This window comes from Corythoichthys intestinalis, chromosome 8 (genome assembly GCF_030265065.1).
Source record: "Corythoichthys intestinalis isolate RoL2023-P3 chromosome 8, ASM3026506v1, whole genome shotgun sequence".
Lineage (NCBI taxonomy): Eukaryota > Metazoa > Chordata > Actinopteri > Syngnathiformes > Syngnathidae > Corythoichthys > Corythoichthys intestinalis.
In genome coordinates, this window is record NC_080402.1 from 23,927,735 (window position 1) to 23,943,977 (window position 16,243).

At 38.1% G+C, this 16,243-nt stretch overlaps 1 protein-coding gene across 4 annotated transcripts in view; it reads left to right on the forward strand.

The window, feature by feature from the left end:
- The first annotated feature begins 3,436 nt into the window (after positions 1–3,436).
- Positions 3,437–16,243, forward strand: part of ncapg (non-SMC condensin I complex, subunit G) — a 39,078-nt gene continuing 26,271 nt past the window's right edge. For all 4 annotated transcript variants that reach the window (XM_057843617.1, XM_057843618.1, XM_057843619.1 and 1 more), the window contains exons 1-10: positions 3,437–3,520; positions 3,796–3,909; positions 4,003–4,233; positions 8,585–8,813; positions 9,092–9,237; positions 11,135–11,219; positions 11,316–11,508; positions 11,581–11,730; positions 11,935–12,075; positions 12,155–12,278. In XM_057843617.1, the coding sequence (XP_057699600.1) occupies positions 3,802–3,909; positions 4,003–4,233; positions 8,585–8,813; positions 9,092–9,237; positions 11,135–11,219; positions 11,316–11,508; positions 11,581–11,730; positions 11,935–12,075; positions 12,155–12,278 (1,407 nt within the window). In that variant the 5' untranslated portion in view covers positions 3,437–3,520; positions 3,796–3,801. The remainder of the gene's footprint in view (positions 3,521–3,795; positions 3,910–4,002; positions 4,234–8,584; positions 8,814–9,091; positions 9,238–11,134; positions 11,220–11,315; positions 11,509–11,580; positions 11,731–11,934; positions 12,076–12,154; positions 12,279–16,243) is intronic.

The following is a 16,243-nucleotide window of genomic DNA, read 5'->3' on the forward strand; positions in this document are numbered from 1 at the left end:
TTGTTACATTCCACCACTGCTCTTTGGATGAATAATGCTTCATTTCTGTTTTATTTTTTTTCACTCGCTGGAATTCAATGTTTTTTTTTTTTGTTTTTTTTTTGTATTTCTTTGGCTTAATGTGGTTATGTAATATGTTATAGTACAGTATAATAATAACAGTTCATATAGATAACTTTGTGCTGGGAAAAAAGTACCATTGTTAAAAAAGATTTTTTTAAAAATAAAAAATAAAGCAGCTTGGGCAGTTACTCACAATGTTACTCATTACTTGAGTATTCTTTTCGCCAAATTATTTTGTTACCTGTACTTCAGTACAGTTTGTGAATGACTACTTTTACTTTAATGAAATTATTTTGAAGTAACGCTTCTCTTACTTAAAGTAAAATTTTGGGGGCTTCTACCCACCTCTGTATCAAAGACTGTGTTGCCTTTGGTCCCTGTCAACAGTTTTGCTATGTTGCAGGGCAAGGGTTTCCATCAACATGCCGTAGACCCAAAGTCGGCTGCGAATGGCTCCAGCTCACCCAAAACTCTAATTGATTAATTTAGTCATTATGTAATTTGTTTCACAATTTAAAACAGTTGCCAAAATTTTCAGTGACATGAAATCAGGAAAATATCACAAGAGTAATTTTTCCTGTGGATATCAACCCTGTTTTTCATGACCCCTAACACGGTAGGGCTAATGGCAAGTACATTGTTTCTTCACCATTCACTGTGGGCAGCCACTTTCGGTGAATTTGTGCATTTGGAAGTATCTATCCATTTCTATACTGCCTATGCTCATTAAGGTTGCTGGTCTGCTGGAGCATACAATACAGTATATCCCCCAGCTGACTTTGAGCGAGAGGTTCAAACCTAACATTCATACTCATATTCACATTTAATGACAATCAAAAGTACTCAGTTAACTTAACCTGCTTGTTTTTAGTTGGCAATGCAATTCCATAACATATACCCTTTGGGGAAGAGATCTTGTGTATAATTTTCTGATGTACAACAATCCTTGTGGCCTCTTTTTTTTTTTGCATTGCTTTAGTTTATGAGAGAGTAGCTTAAGAACTAAAGAAGATCAAGTATACCCTTTCATATGATCATTTTTCATTCATTTGCATTAGCAGTTCCATCTAAACCTCCATGATAATCCTAAACAATTTTCAGGTCAAATATAAACATAAAATGTGCAATCTACTGAATTGATTTCCAGAGCTACATGACTGACGTTTTTCACACACAAAAAAAGTATCTTCTCTCACGATTGAGCAGTCACTGTTGTGTTCTCTTAATAGCTAGTGCCTGAGATACAATTTACTGATTAACTATTTAGTAGATATCTGTAAAACTGTTATGTGCACCATTTTTTGGTGGAACCAGTGAAATAACAGCACATATGAATACCGGGGCATTACATCAAAATGTACAGTGTGAAATGTTCTGAAATAATACAGGCCAATATAAACTAATGTAGACTAACTGGAGTGATTAATCAACTAATTAAAGGGAAAAAACAAAACTGATTCCAGTGTGATTGAATGATATTCAACAGGACCCTACCAAATTGACATCGTAATCGTAAAAAAATACTACCCTGGCCTAAATCCAATTTGAACTTGTATCTTTGACGATCCTGCAAATGCACCTAATGTTGTGACATGTAACTTTTACAGCGCTTCTAGATTGACATAAGTATCGTTTTGCACAAATATTGCTGCATCAGTGCTTTAGGACTTTTTTTCTTTTTTAAATCAGAATTTACTTTAAAACTGTATACTAAGGTATTTACAAGCATTTCTGAGGTATCAAAGGTGTTTGTTGACAATTGCATTAAGTTTATACAATGAGTCAGTATTTGCAGTATTGACTCTTCTTTTTCAAGACCTCTGCAATTCTGGGTGACATCCTAACTGATGGCAGCTCATTCCTGCATAATCAATGCTTGTGGTTTGTCACAATGTGTGTGTGTGTGTGTTTGCGTCTGTTTTTTTGTTTTTTTTTGTTTTTAAATTGAACATGAGTTCTCAATAGGATTAAGGTCTGGGGAGTTTCCTTACGGCAAGGGGCTCCTTATGCTGGAAAAGGCATGTCATTAAACTGTTCTGGGATGGTTGGGAGATTTTTTTTGGAGGATGTTTCACTACCGTTCTTCATTCATGGCTGTATTCATGGGACAAATATTGAGTGAGCCAGGTCTTTGGCTTGAGAAGTACACCACATATGAATGGTCTCAAAATGCTTTATTGATGACATGACACATGACTGATGGTAGCGCTCATTTTTTCTTCTCTGGATAAGCTGTTTTTTAATGATGCCCTAAACAATCGGAAAGGAGAATAATAAGAGAAAATTACTTCAACCCAGGTCCCAGCCCAATCCTTATATGTTTTGTAGAATATCAGTCAGTCGCTTATGTTTTTTTCTAGAGAGAAGTGGCTTCTTTGCCAATTTCCTCACACCAGGACATCTTCATTCCTGAGTGAGCTCTGCATTGGTGGCGTGCTGAATGAATTTTAGGAGACAGTCCTGACATTTTCTGGACTTGGGAGCCCTCAAGCTACAACGATCATACGTCTCTTCTGAAGCTGGATACTACTGATTGTTGTTTCTGTAATTGCCAAGGAAAGACTTTCTGCAAAAATACTTCCTATAATGCCACATGAATCAAATTTGACAGGGGCAATTCTGGACCTCATTGAAGTACAAAAAACTTAAAACCTGTAAAACCTTATTGTGTTCAATATAAATCTAGTTATTTCTGTTTTACCATGAAAGAAAGGCACGTAATGCTTAATGTAGCACTTATGATACAAATTAGAGAACATATATGCATTTTTGTAATGTTTCAGGACCACATAAAGCTTTCAAAAAAAAAAAAAAATCTGAATTACTGACATCTAACTGCTCTACAAAAAGATCTTAAAATCAAAATGTAAATCTGAACTTTAAATTGTTTTTGGTTGAAATGGAATCATATTTCACATCACTTAATATGATACAAAACAATAAATGCAAGTCTTTTCTAGAAACTTATGAAAAATTGTTTAGTATATAAAGTTTTTTTTAAATTTATTGTTTATTTTTTGTTATTTATTTTATTTTTGTATGTCTTACTATGTAAAAGAATACACTGTTGATAAGGTTATATTCTATGTGAACTGTTTTTTCTGTACTGTTGTTATTTGTCATTGTATGTCTATTCTTCAATTAAAAAAAAAAAAATTAAAAAAAAAAAACCCTTAAAACTCGAGGCAAAAATAATAGTTGTGTCCTCAAAACCCTTTACTGTAGTTATACAGCAAAAGAAATTCAAAACCCTTTACTAGAGTTGTACGGTAAAAGAAAATCAGTTTAAGTCAAAACGTTTGAACTCTAGACTAAAGTGAAAATTAACAAAGATATATTTCCGCCTGCAAGACTAAACTGAGGGCATAGTACGTCCGCTGCCAGTTCTCGCGAGACTGCAACGGTGGTTGTATTTGAAAAGAGGCGGCAGTGTCGTGTTTATGAACAAGTCGGAACGGTAATTTGAATTACTTTTGAGAACGTTAAGCGAGGAAAATACGAGCGAGCTTGATTTCTAATCAGTTCATAAGTATTTTATAGTTTTGTGCGTCTTTTTAACCGAACATATTTCACTCACATACAGTTTTCTGTTTTGCGTCGTATTTCTCCAGGGGTTTGTGTGGCTATGCTACATTTGCTAACGATACACAAGAGACAAAACCATTGGAAACAAATCTCACAAGGGTAGGGAAGTCTACATACGCTTGACTAACTTAACTCTTGTTGTCAAAGGAAAATATGGCTGTGGACAACGAATTAGACGTTAAAGAGGCGTTTCAGTGCGCCCAGAAGAGCCACCACAACAGGGCAAAGCTGGTGGCGAGCCTCAAGAGCAGCTACAACCAGGTGAGTCCTATTAAAGTGTTGATTCCTGAAAAAAAAAAAAAGAAATCTGCCCATATGCTGTAGCTAAATGATCCTCATTTCTCTCATTACCAGCTGGAGGACAAAGAGTTGTTCCACGAGGAGTTTGTCAGCTATTTGAAACATGCAATGATTATCTACAAGCGTGAGCCCGCTGTGGAAAATGTCATTGAATTTGTGGTGAGATTCGCCACAAGCTTCCAGTCTCTACCGAAAGCTGATAATGAAGATGAAGAGGAGGAGGAAGAAAAAGAGGAAGAGGACGATCATCCGTTTTTAAGTTTCCTTTTCAACTTCTTGCTGGAGGTACGTTTATACATACTGTATTTGTTATTCCAAATGCAGTCTTAATATATAATGCTAAACACAACAATGCTCCATATTCTCTTGCATGTCCACTAGAGGTGGGAATCTTTGGGCACCGAACGATTACGATTACGATTCAGAGGCAACGATTCGTTTATGAATCGATTATTGATGACGCCCACAACCCCCCCAAGCTATTAGGCTCGAGCGTATGACGTGGCACTCGCGAGGTTTCCGCCGCTATCGCCATTGTGGAAGCGAGTAACATAAACAGTGAGGCATTTCAACACAGGTCGCTCTTTAAAAATGGTTGGAAATTATTGTGCGGTAAAGAATTGCAACAACCGATCGAATAGAAAGGAGAATGTACAGCTCGACGGAACACCATTGAGTTTCTTCCGGATCCCTACATGGAGAAAAGGCGAGGGAAAGGTCATATCTGAACTGACCAAACGTCGAAGAATGGCATGGGTGGCCTCGATCAGAAGGAAGGACATAACGTTTGATTCTCCAGTTACACACAGAGTTTGCACTATGCACTTCCACTCTGGTAAGTTAATTTTGTTTGTTTACGCAAATTTCAGTAACTTTATGCCCTAAGTCGGCCTGTTGTTAGCTATAGCTACAGCTAAACAACTAGCATTCATACATGTGCATTGTCTTCATAAGACATAATTCCTGTCGTTGCTAAATGAAAAAGCTGTAAATTTTGACGTGAGAGAGTGGCAAAGAATTTGTACACAGGCTACATTTTCTGCAACAAAAAATTTGTACATCCGTGGTCACAGACTAATGTAAACACACATTGCCTACCTTTGCTAGAAAGATGGTGTTGCCGTTTGCTATGGTCATAATGTGCAGATCCTGCACCCATCCGCAGCAAAACTGTTCGTAGCTTTGTAGCGATTTGTGGTTTCGGAATTGCTGACGAGTGTAGTAACATACACCAAACACTAAATACAGCATGATGTCCATTTCGCGTAGTGGTGGAAGCTTGTCGACATCTTTATTCCATTTGTGTTCGGCTTGCTCGTGAGGGTCAACATTGTTCACATCCTTAAAATTGCTCACATATCTGTCCTTCGCCGTGGTAACAAGTTTGTCTCTGTATCGAACTGGCAAGTTTTCCCTATATTTTTCCATCTTTGGCACTCGTAGTTGAATTGTATTTGCCATTAAGTTTAAATGTCCCGTGATGCAGACGTGCTTCCGAAATGGCTGCGTTGTCGCAAATCTCGCACGATCCCGTGCTGCTGTGACGTAAACGCTTGAGCCTAATTGGCTGGTTTCAATGTTTCGTACATTAGTTACAAAAATTGTACAAAAAGCCTCTCAGGCTTAAATAAACGACTATTTCAGCATCAAGTTAACAGCTCAAAACGGTAAATAAAACACTCAAGTCCCCATTCTGTATCAGCAGCTTTAAACTACATTCAAATAATTTACTGTTGTGAATCAACTGTTAAAGTTGTTAAAATTGCTCCCGTTATTCCATAATTTCCCTTCTGTCTACTTGAGACATGTGAAAGTTTTTAAACTGTTTTAAAGATTTTGCCGATTTAGGAGTATTTTAGATAGAAAATTAATTAAGTTCGCTACAACACAGCCTTCTAGAGAAGTCTCCTGCTCAGGGTACCCGCGGGTTATTAAAAATATTAAAAAAGCATTGAATTTAGTTTTCCATTATTAAAGGTATTAAAAGTATTAAATTAGCTGTTGTAAGTCTGGATTTTTTTCACCGTGGTATTAATTTTCAAGAACATCTCAGTGCAACCTAAATTATATCCGTGACGAAGTTATTTTTTTTTTTTAAATCCATAACGAAGATGACGCATAGAATTTTTACGATGCACTGCACTACAAATCGAAATGTAACTCGTGCGTGCCAAACCACGACAACCGGCAAAAGGGAGAATCCATCCACCTCTGCATCGGGAATGCGTCCGTTTGTCGGTGGAACAAAAACCCTGCAGGCAGAAGTATTGTGAATTCTGAACACCAAAACAGACCACCATTCATATACTTCAAATGAGTCCATTGGTGATCTGTTTCGGATATTACGTCATTTTTGGTCGGCATCGGCTGTCACAATGTTGGTCATATTGCATTTTGTTCCAGAGGGAGTGTTCCCGATGTCTTAACTGTCTTTTGTAACGAATTTTCAGTTGGCAGAAAAAAAACGCACATTTTCTTAATGTTTAAATAGTTTACATATTTTTATGACCATTATCAATGCATTTACACAATGAAATAACGCTGGAAAAGTTTGTTAAACATAATGTTGCTCAAATCGTGTTTTTTTTTCCCGGAGGGAGCATTCTCAACTTCGTAACTGCAGCCAATTTAAGCTCATCAAGACTTTAAGGTAGAGGTAAAATCGGGCCTAAAAAGTCCAGCCCGACCCGAACTGGTCTGCGGGTATTAAAGCCCGACCCGCGTTTTGTGTGATAACATTTGTGACGATGTCTGCATAAAAGTGTGTCTTTTATAAGGAATTCTCAGTTGGCAGAAAAAAGAACTCACATTTTCTTAATGTTTAAATAAACTACATATTTTTATGATAATTATAAATTTATTTACACAACGAAATAACGCTGAAAAAGGTTGTTTAATATAAATAAAGAGATGCGGTTTCGCGGACTCGCAGAGGGGAAGATTAAAAAGGGCGTATAGGCACGCTCTGGCTCTGCAATGACCATACAGTGCCTTCTTTTTTTTTTAATCCAAATTATTTTATAACGAGTATTCTTTAGTTTATCATTCATACATCGTTAATATATAGTTATTTCAAAAAGTTAGCGAGAAAGAACCCTGGCCCGGCCCGACGTAATAATTGACATTTTAATTTTGGTCATGTTTTCAGTTTAATTTAGCTGTTTCCAGCTTCCTATGTTTATAATTGCGATGTTTGTTTACCGCTTTTCCTCTTACTGCGAAGAGGGAGGAAGTTACATCGGCCGCCGCTATGATATTTAAGTCATCAGCCATCTGCTGTGAGCCTGGAATTTAACGCCTGCTTTCACGCACACTGCTTCCCATGTCAGTCGACACGGGAAATTGTTTTCACACACAACTGCTGCACGGTTAAGTCCCGCGATATTCCCGTTGGTTTGGAGTATGTGATAGGGGCTCAAGTTACATCCAGATACTTTAGGTTGCAGTTTATGGGTCATGCGAAGGCAGTGGATCTGCTTAAACATTTCGGTTTGCCTTTCGAATGAATGTGAATTTCGCCGTTTTAACTCGAGAGTTAGCCATGTTCACTGGGGTCTTGGCAGGTGCACTAGCGGCTAGCCTGTTACAGAAGATGGCTGGTCTGAGTCCTGTCCTCCTCCTCTTTTTGTCCATAATTATTGTGTGCGTGTGTGTGTTTAAAAAAAATTCTGACGCTTTATAATGTTACTTTAAATGTGTTTTAATTGTATCTTCAATATATGTGCATTCTTTTGTCAAACACACTTAGTAATTGAGGTTAAATTTGATGTTCAGTGCTTTATTTATTTAATATGATTCAATATGATCTAAATAATGGGTGCGAGAAAAGTATTAATTTTCAGTTGAAATGGCATTAAAAAAGGTCTTAAGTCTTGAATTTAGATTTATCAATCCTGGGGGGACCCTGCTGCTTTAAGATGGCAGCTAGTTACTAACGCTAGCAAGTCTGTCATTTCGCATCTAGTTTTCAATACATGTGCTACTAACGCCGTTGAGTCTGTCATTTTGCATCCAGTTCTATATACATATGATATCTATTACCTACCATAGCATGATATGGACGTAGTTTGTAGCGGCTGTCGGCAGCAGTCAGGTATTATTGTTTTAATATCTAGCGGCATGAGTTGAACCAGAGCCGTGAGTTGAGCATTGTCATTACCCGTGTAATGACAAGCATGATGTTTACTCTCGGGACACAATGCAGTCCGTTCCTCATTGCGTCCTTAAGACTGCGCTGACTCTGTTTTAGTTCTGCTTTACTTCACATATTCCCATAATCGGAATTTGGATGTTTGTGAATCGTTCTCGAATCTTGCACGGCCGAATCGCGAATAATCTAAGAATCGGAAATTTTGCACACCTCTAATGTCCACATGTGTTGATCAGTAATTAGCAGTCTTAGGGTTAAACACTACAAAAGTGGTAAAAGTTGAAGAGTGGAGCTGATAATTTTAAAGGAAAATATGCCTCAAATGTTTGGGTTAGGTTCTATCACACTCTAATGAAGGCTAGCACTACAGAAAATTGTAGATGCATTTGAGTCATAATAATTAAATTGTCAGTGTTCTAAAATCCCATTTCAATTGTTTCTATTTTGCCTGAAGTGATGTGTTGTCCAACTTGTGCTTATCCTCAGTCTCATAATGCGTGCAGCCATGCAGTGCGCTTCCGGGTGTGCCAGCTCATCAACAGGCTGCTTGGCAGCATGGCGGAGGATGCACAAATCGATGACGAACTCTTCGATCGCATCCATCAAGCCATGCTGGTCCGTGTCACTGACAAGTTTCCCAATGTGCGCATCCAGGCCGCCTTGGCCATGACCCGACTGCAGCAGCCAAATGATCCTGACTGTCCCACCATAAATGGTGTGTATTCCTCCAGGAATTTGGGTTATGGAACAAAAAAAATAAAGTTAGTCTCACACTACCACTTTAGTTTCCTTGTACTGGATTTATCATAACCTATATCGCAAAAATAACTCAACTTCAGTATGTGTCCTTTATAAATCATTGGCATTAATGAAAAACATCCACAATTGAAATGGCACTGCCTCCTAACAAATAAGATAAGCAATGGCAAATGCAAGACTTAATTTATAATTGATAATTATTGAGGTGAAACACCTGTTCTATCCTCTGTTCAGCCTTCATGCTTATTCTGGAAAATGACACCAATGCTGAGGTGCGCCGAGCTGTCCTATCCTGCGTCGCCATGTCTCCTCGCACCCTTCCAAAGGTCCTCAAACGCACCCGAGATGTGAAAGAAAATGTCCGCAAACTAGCTTACCAGGTAACACGTATGCCAATTTGTTTTTACTATCCAATATTAAACTTTTTCAGTACCACTGAAGATGATGGACATGTGGCTCTTTTCATCCTTCTGCTGTGAATTTAAATTGGTTTCTCACTAGTAGATGTTCAATCCATTTAAAATTGGGAGGGCCTGGCAGCAAATTCATTCAGTTTAAATGTCTCACTGTCAATGGTAGCTAATGAGCATAGACATCATAATGATATTGACGGGGCGTGGGGTCAATTAATAGGGGGCCTATCTCTGTCAAAGCTGACTGAGTGGAAACACAAAGAGCTTTTTATGTTGAAAATTCTTGTGAATAAATGCTTAAATTCCTGGATTCTTAATAGCAGTGGTTCCCAAACCGGTCCTCAAGGACCCCTGTGGGTCCTGGTTTTTGTTCCTACCGATCGAGCACAGACCGTTTAACCAAAACAAAACTAAAACAAGCAGCACCTGACGACAATCAACTGATTACACTTGTAAAACACCAGATTGGTACACATGTGTCGACCTGTTTTGTTGGAAAGAAATCCAGCACCCACAGTGGCCCGATGTGGAATGGTTTGGGAACCCCTGCTTTATAGTTATGGACGTAAAACGGTCTCGATTCTTGATAGCATTTATTTTATGTAAATATGTCGAATGTGCTGGTAGTTTTTAAGTCACTGTCACAAAAGAGCTTTTTACGTTGAAATTCAGTTAGCATTTATTTTGCGTAAATATGTCGAAGTACAATGCTAGTCTGTTAGTGAATGTAGTTAGCGGCCGCCTGATGTAAACTGAGCTTTTCCGGTGAAAATTCTTGTAAATAAATGCTTAAATCCCCGAATTCTTTATAGATATGGACGTGAAAAAGTCTCGATTCTTGGTTAAAAGCAAAAAAAAAAAAATCGTGGTTATTTTACACAAATAAGTCATTGTGGCGCGACTTGTCACCACAAAGAGCTTTTTACGTTGAAATTCTTGTGAATAAATGCTTAAAGCATTAAAGCATTAAAAAAAGTGCAGTTAGCATTTATTTTACATAAATATGTCGAAGTACAATGCTAGTCTGTTAGTGAATGTAGCTAGTGGCCGCCTGATGTAAACTGAGCTTTTCCAGTGAAAATTCCTGTAAATAAATGCTTAAATCCCCGAATTCTTTATAGATATGGACGTCAAAAAGTCTCGATTCTTGGTTAAAAGCAAAAAAAAAAAAAAAAAAAAAAAAACGTGGTTATAAATCTTTTTTTCTCTTTCTTTATAGATATGGACTTGAAACAGTCTCAATTTTTGGTTGAAAGCAAAAAAAAAACACAAAAACAAACGGGCAGATAGAATTTATTTTACATAAATATGTTGAATGTGATGCTAGTCCGTTAGCCAATGTGCGGCCTCCTGAGCACCACTAAGAGCTTTTTGCGTTGAAAATTCTTGTGAATAAATGCTTAAATCCCTGAATTCTTTATAGATATGGACATAAAACAGTTTCGATTCTTGGTTAAAAGCAAAAAAACGGGCAGTTGGCAGGTATTTTACATGAATATTTCGAACTAAGATGCCAATGCTGTAGCGGCTGTTTTCCCCCATTGATTTATTCACAACATTTCAAAATGCATGCATGGTACGAAAAATATAATTAATTACCTTGAATCCTCGAACAAATCACTCCTGAGACAATCCTTCCTGTTCGTATGCGGTACAGCTTTCGTACTTTTTCAACCTAAATCCGGCGTTAGATCGTTGCGTGCTTGTGTTTGAGAATAACTCCTCTTGATGTGGGCAGGCCCCCTACTTGAAGGCAAGGTGCAGTGTATGACTGATGTGACCAGTCAATATCATTATGAAGTCTATGCAATGAGTTAATTGCACATATTTTTCCTTTGTGGAATGTGGTACTTTTGTTTTCAAGGTTCTGGCTGACAAGGTTCATGTTAAAGCTCTGTCCATAGCACAGAGAGTGAGTCTACTTGAACAGGGACTGAATGACATATCAGGTAATAATGCTTTATAAAGGTCTGCTATCATATTTGAAGTTTTATATAAAGCAGAGCTTTTAAAAGATTATCCACAACTTATTGCATGTGTTGTAGAAGGAGTAAGGGAGATGGTGTGTTCACGTCTACTTCCTGCTTGGCTTCTTCGGCTGGATGGAAATATCATGGAGCTTCTCCACAGACTTGATGTGGAGAACTGTGCCCAAACAGCATTGGACATGCTAAACACCATTTTCAAAGGCATGGACACTGATGAGCTGCTGCAGAACCAATTGCCGTTGGACAGCAGGTACACTTGTCGAGTTATTTGCCCCTGCCTTTTAAATTGGTAAAGCATGAATGGATTTCTGTGTTTGAACAGGAAGCTGATCCCAGTTCAGTCACTGACATGTGAGAATGTGATTTACTGGAGAGCTCAATGCAAGTTCTTCAAGGAAAAAGGGGACGATAGTGATGAAATGTTGGAGCAGGTCTTGCCAGATGCGGCCACTTTTGCAGACTACCTCTACGAGTATGAGAAACGGCACACAAGAACATGTAGAGGACAAAATGCTTTAAAAAAGTGTAGCATTTCTTAATGAGGTGTATGATGATAAAAATAAGTCACTTCTACATTTGCATCAGATTTTTTCAGAATTTTATTTTTTTTTTATATCTTGCTATGTTCTACTCAGCCATTGCGATTCTGTAATTGTCAACCCTCACGCCATGGCAGGTATGTGGGAGCAGTGCAATTGCTGTCAGAGGAGCAGAAAGCAGACTTGACCCAGATGGAGTTGGTCATGACCAAGGATTTTATCTCTCAGCATCTCATTCATCTCATTGGTTGCCTGGACACCAATGAAGAAGGTGGCAGGTAAGACTGACTTCTCATTCCCTTAAAGTGAAGGAACTGGTTGCTTGTTGTTTCTAGTCTTGATATCCATTCTTTACAGGAAACGTGTTCTGGCTGTGCTGCAAGAGATGTTGACTCTGCCACAGACACCCTCCTCATTGGTCTTTTTGCTCACTGAGAAGCTCCTCACACTCATGCCTAACGACCAACGACGCATTCAAACCGTGAGATGCCTTTCGTTTGTACTGCATGTCCTGGTCTCCACGTGGTGACAATTCTGTGAAAATTTGTGTCAGAAACAATTTAATCTTTACGTAAACAGAATTGATTGAGAAAGGTTTATAAAATAAAATACAGCTTGAGGAATTGTGGCGATCAGAGTTGCTGCGAGTCTTAAAAGTAGGGCTGTAGCTATCGAATATTTTAGTAGTCGATTAATCGATGAAGTGATTTGTTCGAATAATCGAGTAATCGGATAAGGAACATAAAAAATTAAAATACCTAAGCTGAGTCTCAAACTGTATAAAAAAAAAAATTAGGATCTATGTAGACAAAAGTAAAAATCAACAATTGGCTAACTTGCATAGCAAAAATCCGCTAGCTTAAATGCTATAAAACGCTTTTTTTTTTTTTAATGCTCTAAATGGTTCAGACACATAGTCCCACAAAAAATGGCTACATGTACTTATAAACTATTTTACGAATGCATTAAAAAGCATTAGCTCAAACAAAAACCGCTTATGTTGGTCTTAACAGGGAGCAGCTAGATTCATCCATGTGTAATGAGGCAGAATAGTGGGCAGTGTATCCACCCAAATCAATAAAACTAAATGCAAACACTTTCAAAACAAACCATTACAAAGACACTTTAATTAAACGACTACTCGAAGCAGCAAAATTTAATTCGAATCTTTTTTTGCTAATCGAATACTCGAGTTGATCGATTAATCGTTGCAGCACTACTTAAAAGGCATTGAATTTATTTTATAATTATTAGTGATGCACGATAATATATTTTTCAACCGATATCGATAACAATAATTTCCTACCCCTTCCACCCGATAACCGATGGTATCACGCCGATAATTCTATTCAAATATGTATGTAAAATTTTAAAGTATACAAAAATCAAATGTTACTGTGCAAAAATGTAATTTAGTGCCATATTTTTCCACATCAAATGTGAACAAGTAGTAAATTCCAACATCTAAACAATGGCAATGACATTGTGTAATGGTAAGCTTTTGGCAACAATTACTTGGAGAGTAAACAACCCAAGTTGCACAAAAATGCCTTTAAAAGTAAGCCATTCCTAACATATATCACATTACTACACGACAAAAACACCTCCTTAAAACTAGCAGAATTGGACAAAACTGTTGATTGCACACATTTGGAGGCTAAATCAAGTATATAATTATCGGATTGCATTATCGGTTGAATTTCGTTTTATCTGGATTATCTGTGTGACGTCATAATTGCCATTATCGGCCGATAATTATCGGTGACCGATATTATCGTGCATCTCTAATAATTATATATTTTTTATTTTAAAATTAAGGCCTTACTTGAAATTAAAATGTCTAAAATCCCATTTTCAATAGCCTTATTCGGTTATTTATAAAACAAACACTGCTTATTGTGTTTATTTTTAAAATGTGTCCCATCTATGAGTTCTGGGAGCGAAATGGCACAGATCTTGTTGGTTCTCACACAATTTCACGCAAGAATAACTTAACAAATGGCACTGTCAAAACAATGATATTCACCAAAAATCCCAATTGCAGGTATCATGCGAGAAATTCTCGTTTTGTCGTAAGAATAAATTAGGTAACAAGTGATGCGATTTCTCCTCGTTGTTGACATGGCTGCACTTTTGAGTCTGTCATGTGGTTGGGCGTGACTTGTAGCAATAACTAGACTCCGCCACGTGATGTCTTTCTTTTCTATTTTAACGTGTTGTCAATTTGGTATTAAATTTTATTTTAAACAGCATTAGATTTGAATTCAGTTTGCCGCACGGCAACCCATTCATTATAGATGTTGCAGGGGGTGTTCTTGATTGCATTGAATGTCTGTGGCCATAACGGGTAGAGTGGCAAAGGGTGAGGGATATTTGCCGCGGTGAATCACGTCCCGATTTCAGAGCGGGAATCTCTCAGTGTGTCCAATCGCAGAGGTGCTGATTTACTGATGTCCTGCTGTTTTGGCGGAAGGATACACACAAGTGACGGCAGAGGAAACCTTGATAAATGTGCTTTCTTGCAAGTCTCCTAAGCTTTAGAAATTCGAACTTGCTTTCACAACCCTCCAGCTGAGCTAAATAATATCTCTATTAGGAGTGGGAACCTCTTGGTACCTCACGATACGATATGATTTGCGATACAATGCTGACTATAACGATGATCTGACGATATGGCGATACATCGATTATCGATGCATTGGTCAGGAAATCATTCTAGGATATTCTACAAAGACCTAATAAACAGAAAAACAAGCTTCTGCTGTGAATTGGAATGAGTTTATCACTAGTAGACATCCAATCCATTTGAACTGGGAGGGTTGCAGCGAATGAACTTTCCTTCATTCGCCGCCATCCCTCCCACTTCAAACGGATTGAACATCTATGGACGTCAGTGGCAGCCAATGCCTGGCAATGAGATAATTTTGGGCCATTTAAGGTCATTTACCTGTTGATTTTCAGTAACTTCCTGTTGATTTTGGGGTATTTTATGGGTCACTTCCTGTTTATTTTGAGTTACAGAGCAGGAAGTGACCTGGGAATCACCCAAATGAATAGGCAGTGACTCAAACTCAAAAGGAAATGACCTTGAAATGCCCCCCAATTTTTTTTTTTTTTTAAAAAACATTGACACCTTTATAAAATGATATCGATTCTTGACAGGAGCATATCGATAACTTTTTGGGATACAAAGTATCACGATATATCTTGCCTGCCACGGCCAGACTGTTCTTCCTGTATTTTTCAAACACTGTAAGAATAGTCTGGGAACCACCTCCTTAACGGGCTCTCGAGCCAGTACGAAATGATCAATCCAATTTGTTTAATCGCGTGACGTATTCTTAACGAGCAACGTCACTCTTTGGCGTCGGAAGTCGTCTCCACAACAACACAAATGGCGAACGGGAGAGCCGAGGATATGTTCGAATCCACGGTAAAATCAGTTTTAAAATGACAAAAACACATAGACACAAGTCATTGACAACAGGCTGTCTCGCACTGGCCATGTTAAATAATCTTCTCTGTTCTCCGCTCGCGTCGCGCGAGAGTTGTCGCTTTACCAACGTCACGTCTGCCCGTCGCTGATTGGTCCACTCCGCTGTCTGTTTGCTGTGGCTTGCTCCGCCCTGGAAATTTGAACCGCTCATTGGTCGCCAGGCTCTATAGCCGGAACAGCGGTGAGTCTGGTGTACCAGGCTACGATATATCACCATTTCGATATTTTGTCACACCCCTAATCTCTGTGCTTTTGTTTGAAACTATTCTACGAATGACATTAAATTATTCACATTTTCACCAAAACTAGTAAAGCCCTTTTCAGGGTTATTATAATCTCCCCTTAAACATGGCTTTCTTTCAAAACAAAGAAAAATAAATCCATTTATTCTTGGAACTATAGTAAGTAGGCCTTCCTGGCATTACTGCTCTTCATTTCATGGTTGCGGGACCCTTTCACACAGGGCTGCCGCAACTGTAAAAAGGTCTTTAACCCTGGGTCTGAACTAGAATGTAGAGAATTGAATGTCGTCTTCGGAACCAGCAAATGAACAAGACTGTTTCTCTTTTTATGAAACCAAAGCAATGCTAGAATCACGATAGAATTCAGAATCCCTGAGTTTTGTTTTTGCTTTTTTTTCTGAATTCATACTTTGCTTTGCACTTGATTATGAATACACAACTGTCGTATTACATTTAAACAGTAGGGTAAAACCGTGTCATCAACAACCGATATAATTTTATGGTGTCACGCGAAAAAAGGCTTTTCTGCAATCTTTGTTTTAGAAAAAAAAAGAAAGAAAGAAAGAACAGGAAAAAAAAAATGTCCAAAGATAAAACAGCATTAACGAGAGACTGCATTAATCAAACATGCCAGCTACTTAAACAGAAAGGGCCTTGATCCTATATTTAGGCAGCGCTTCTCCGAAGAAAAGCTACAAAAGAAATCTT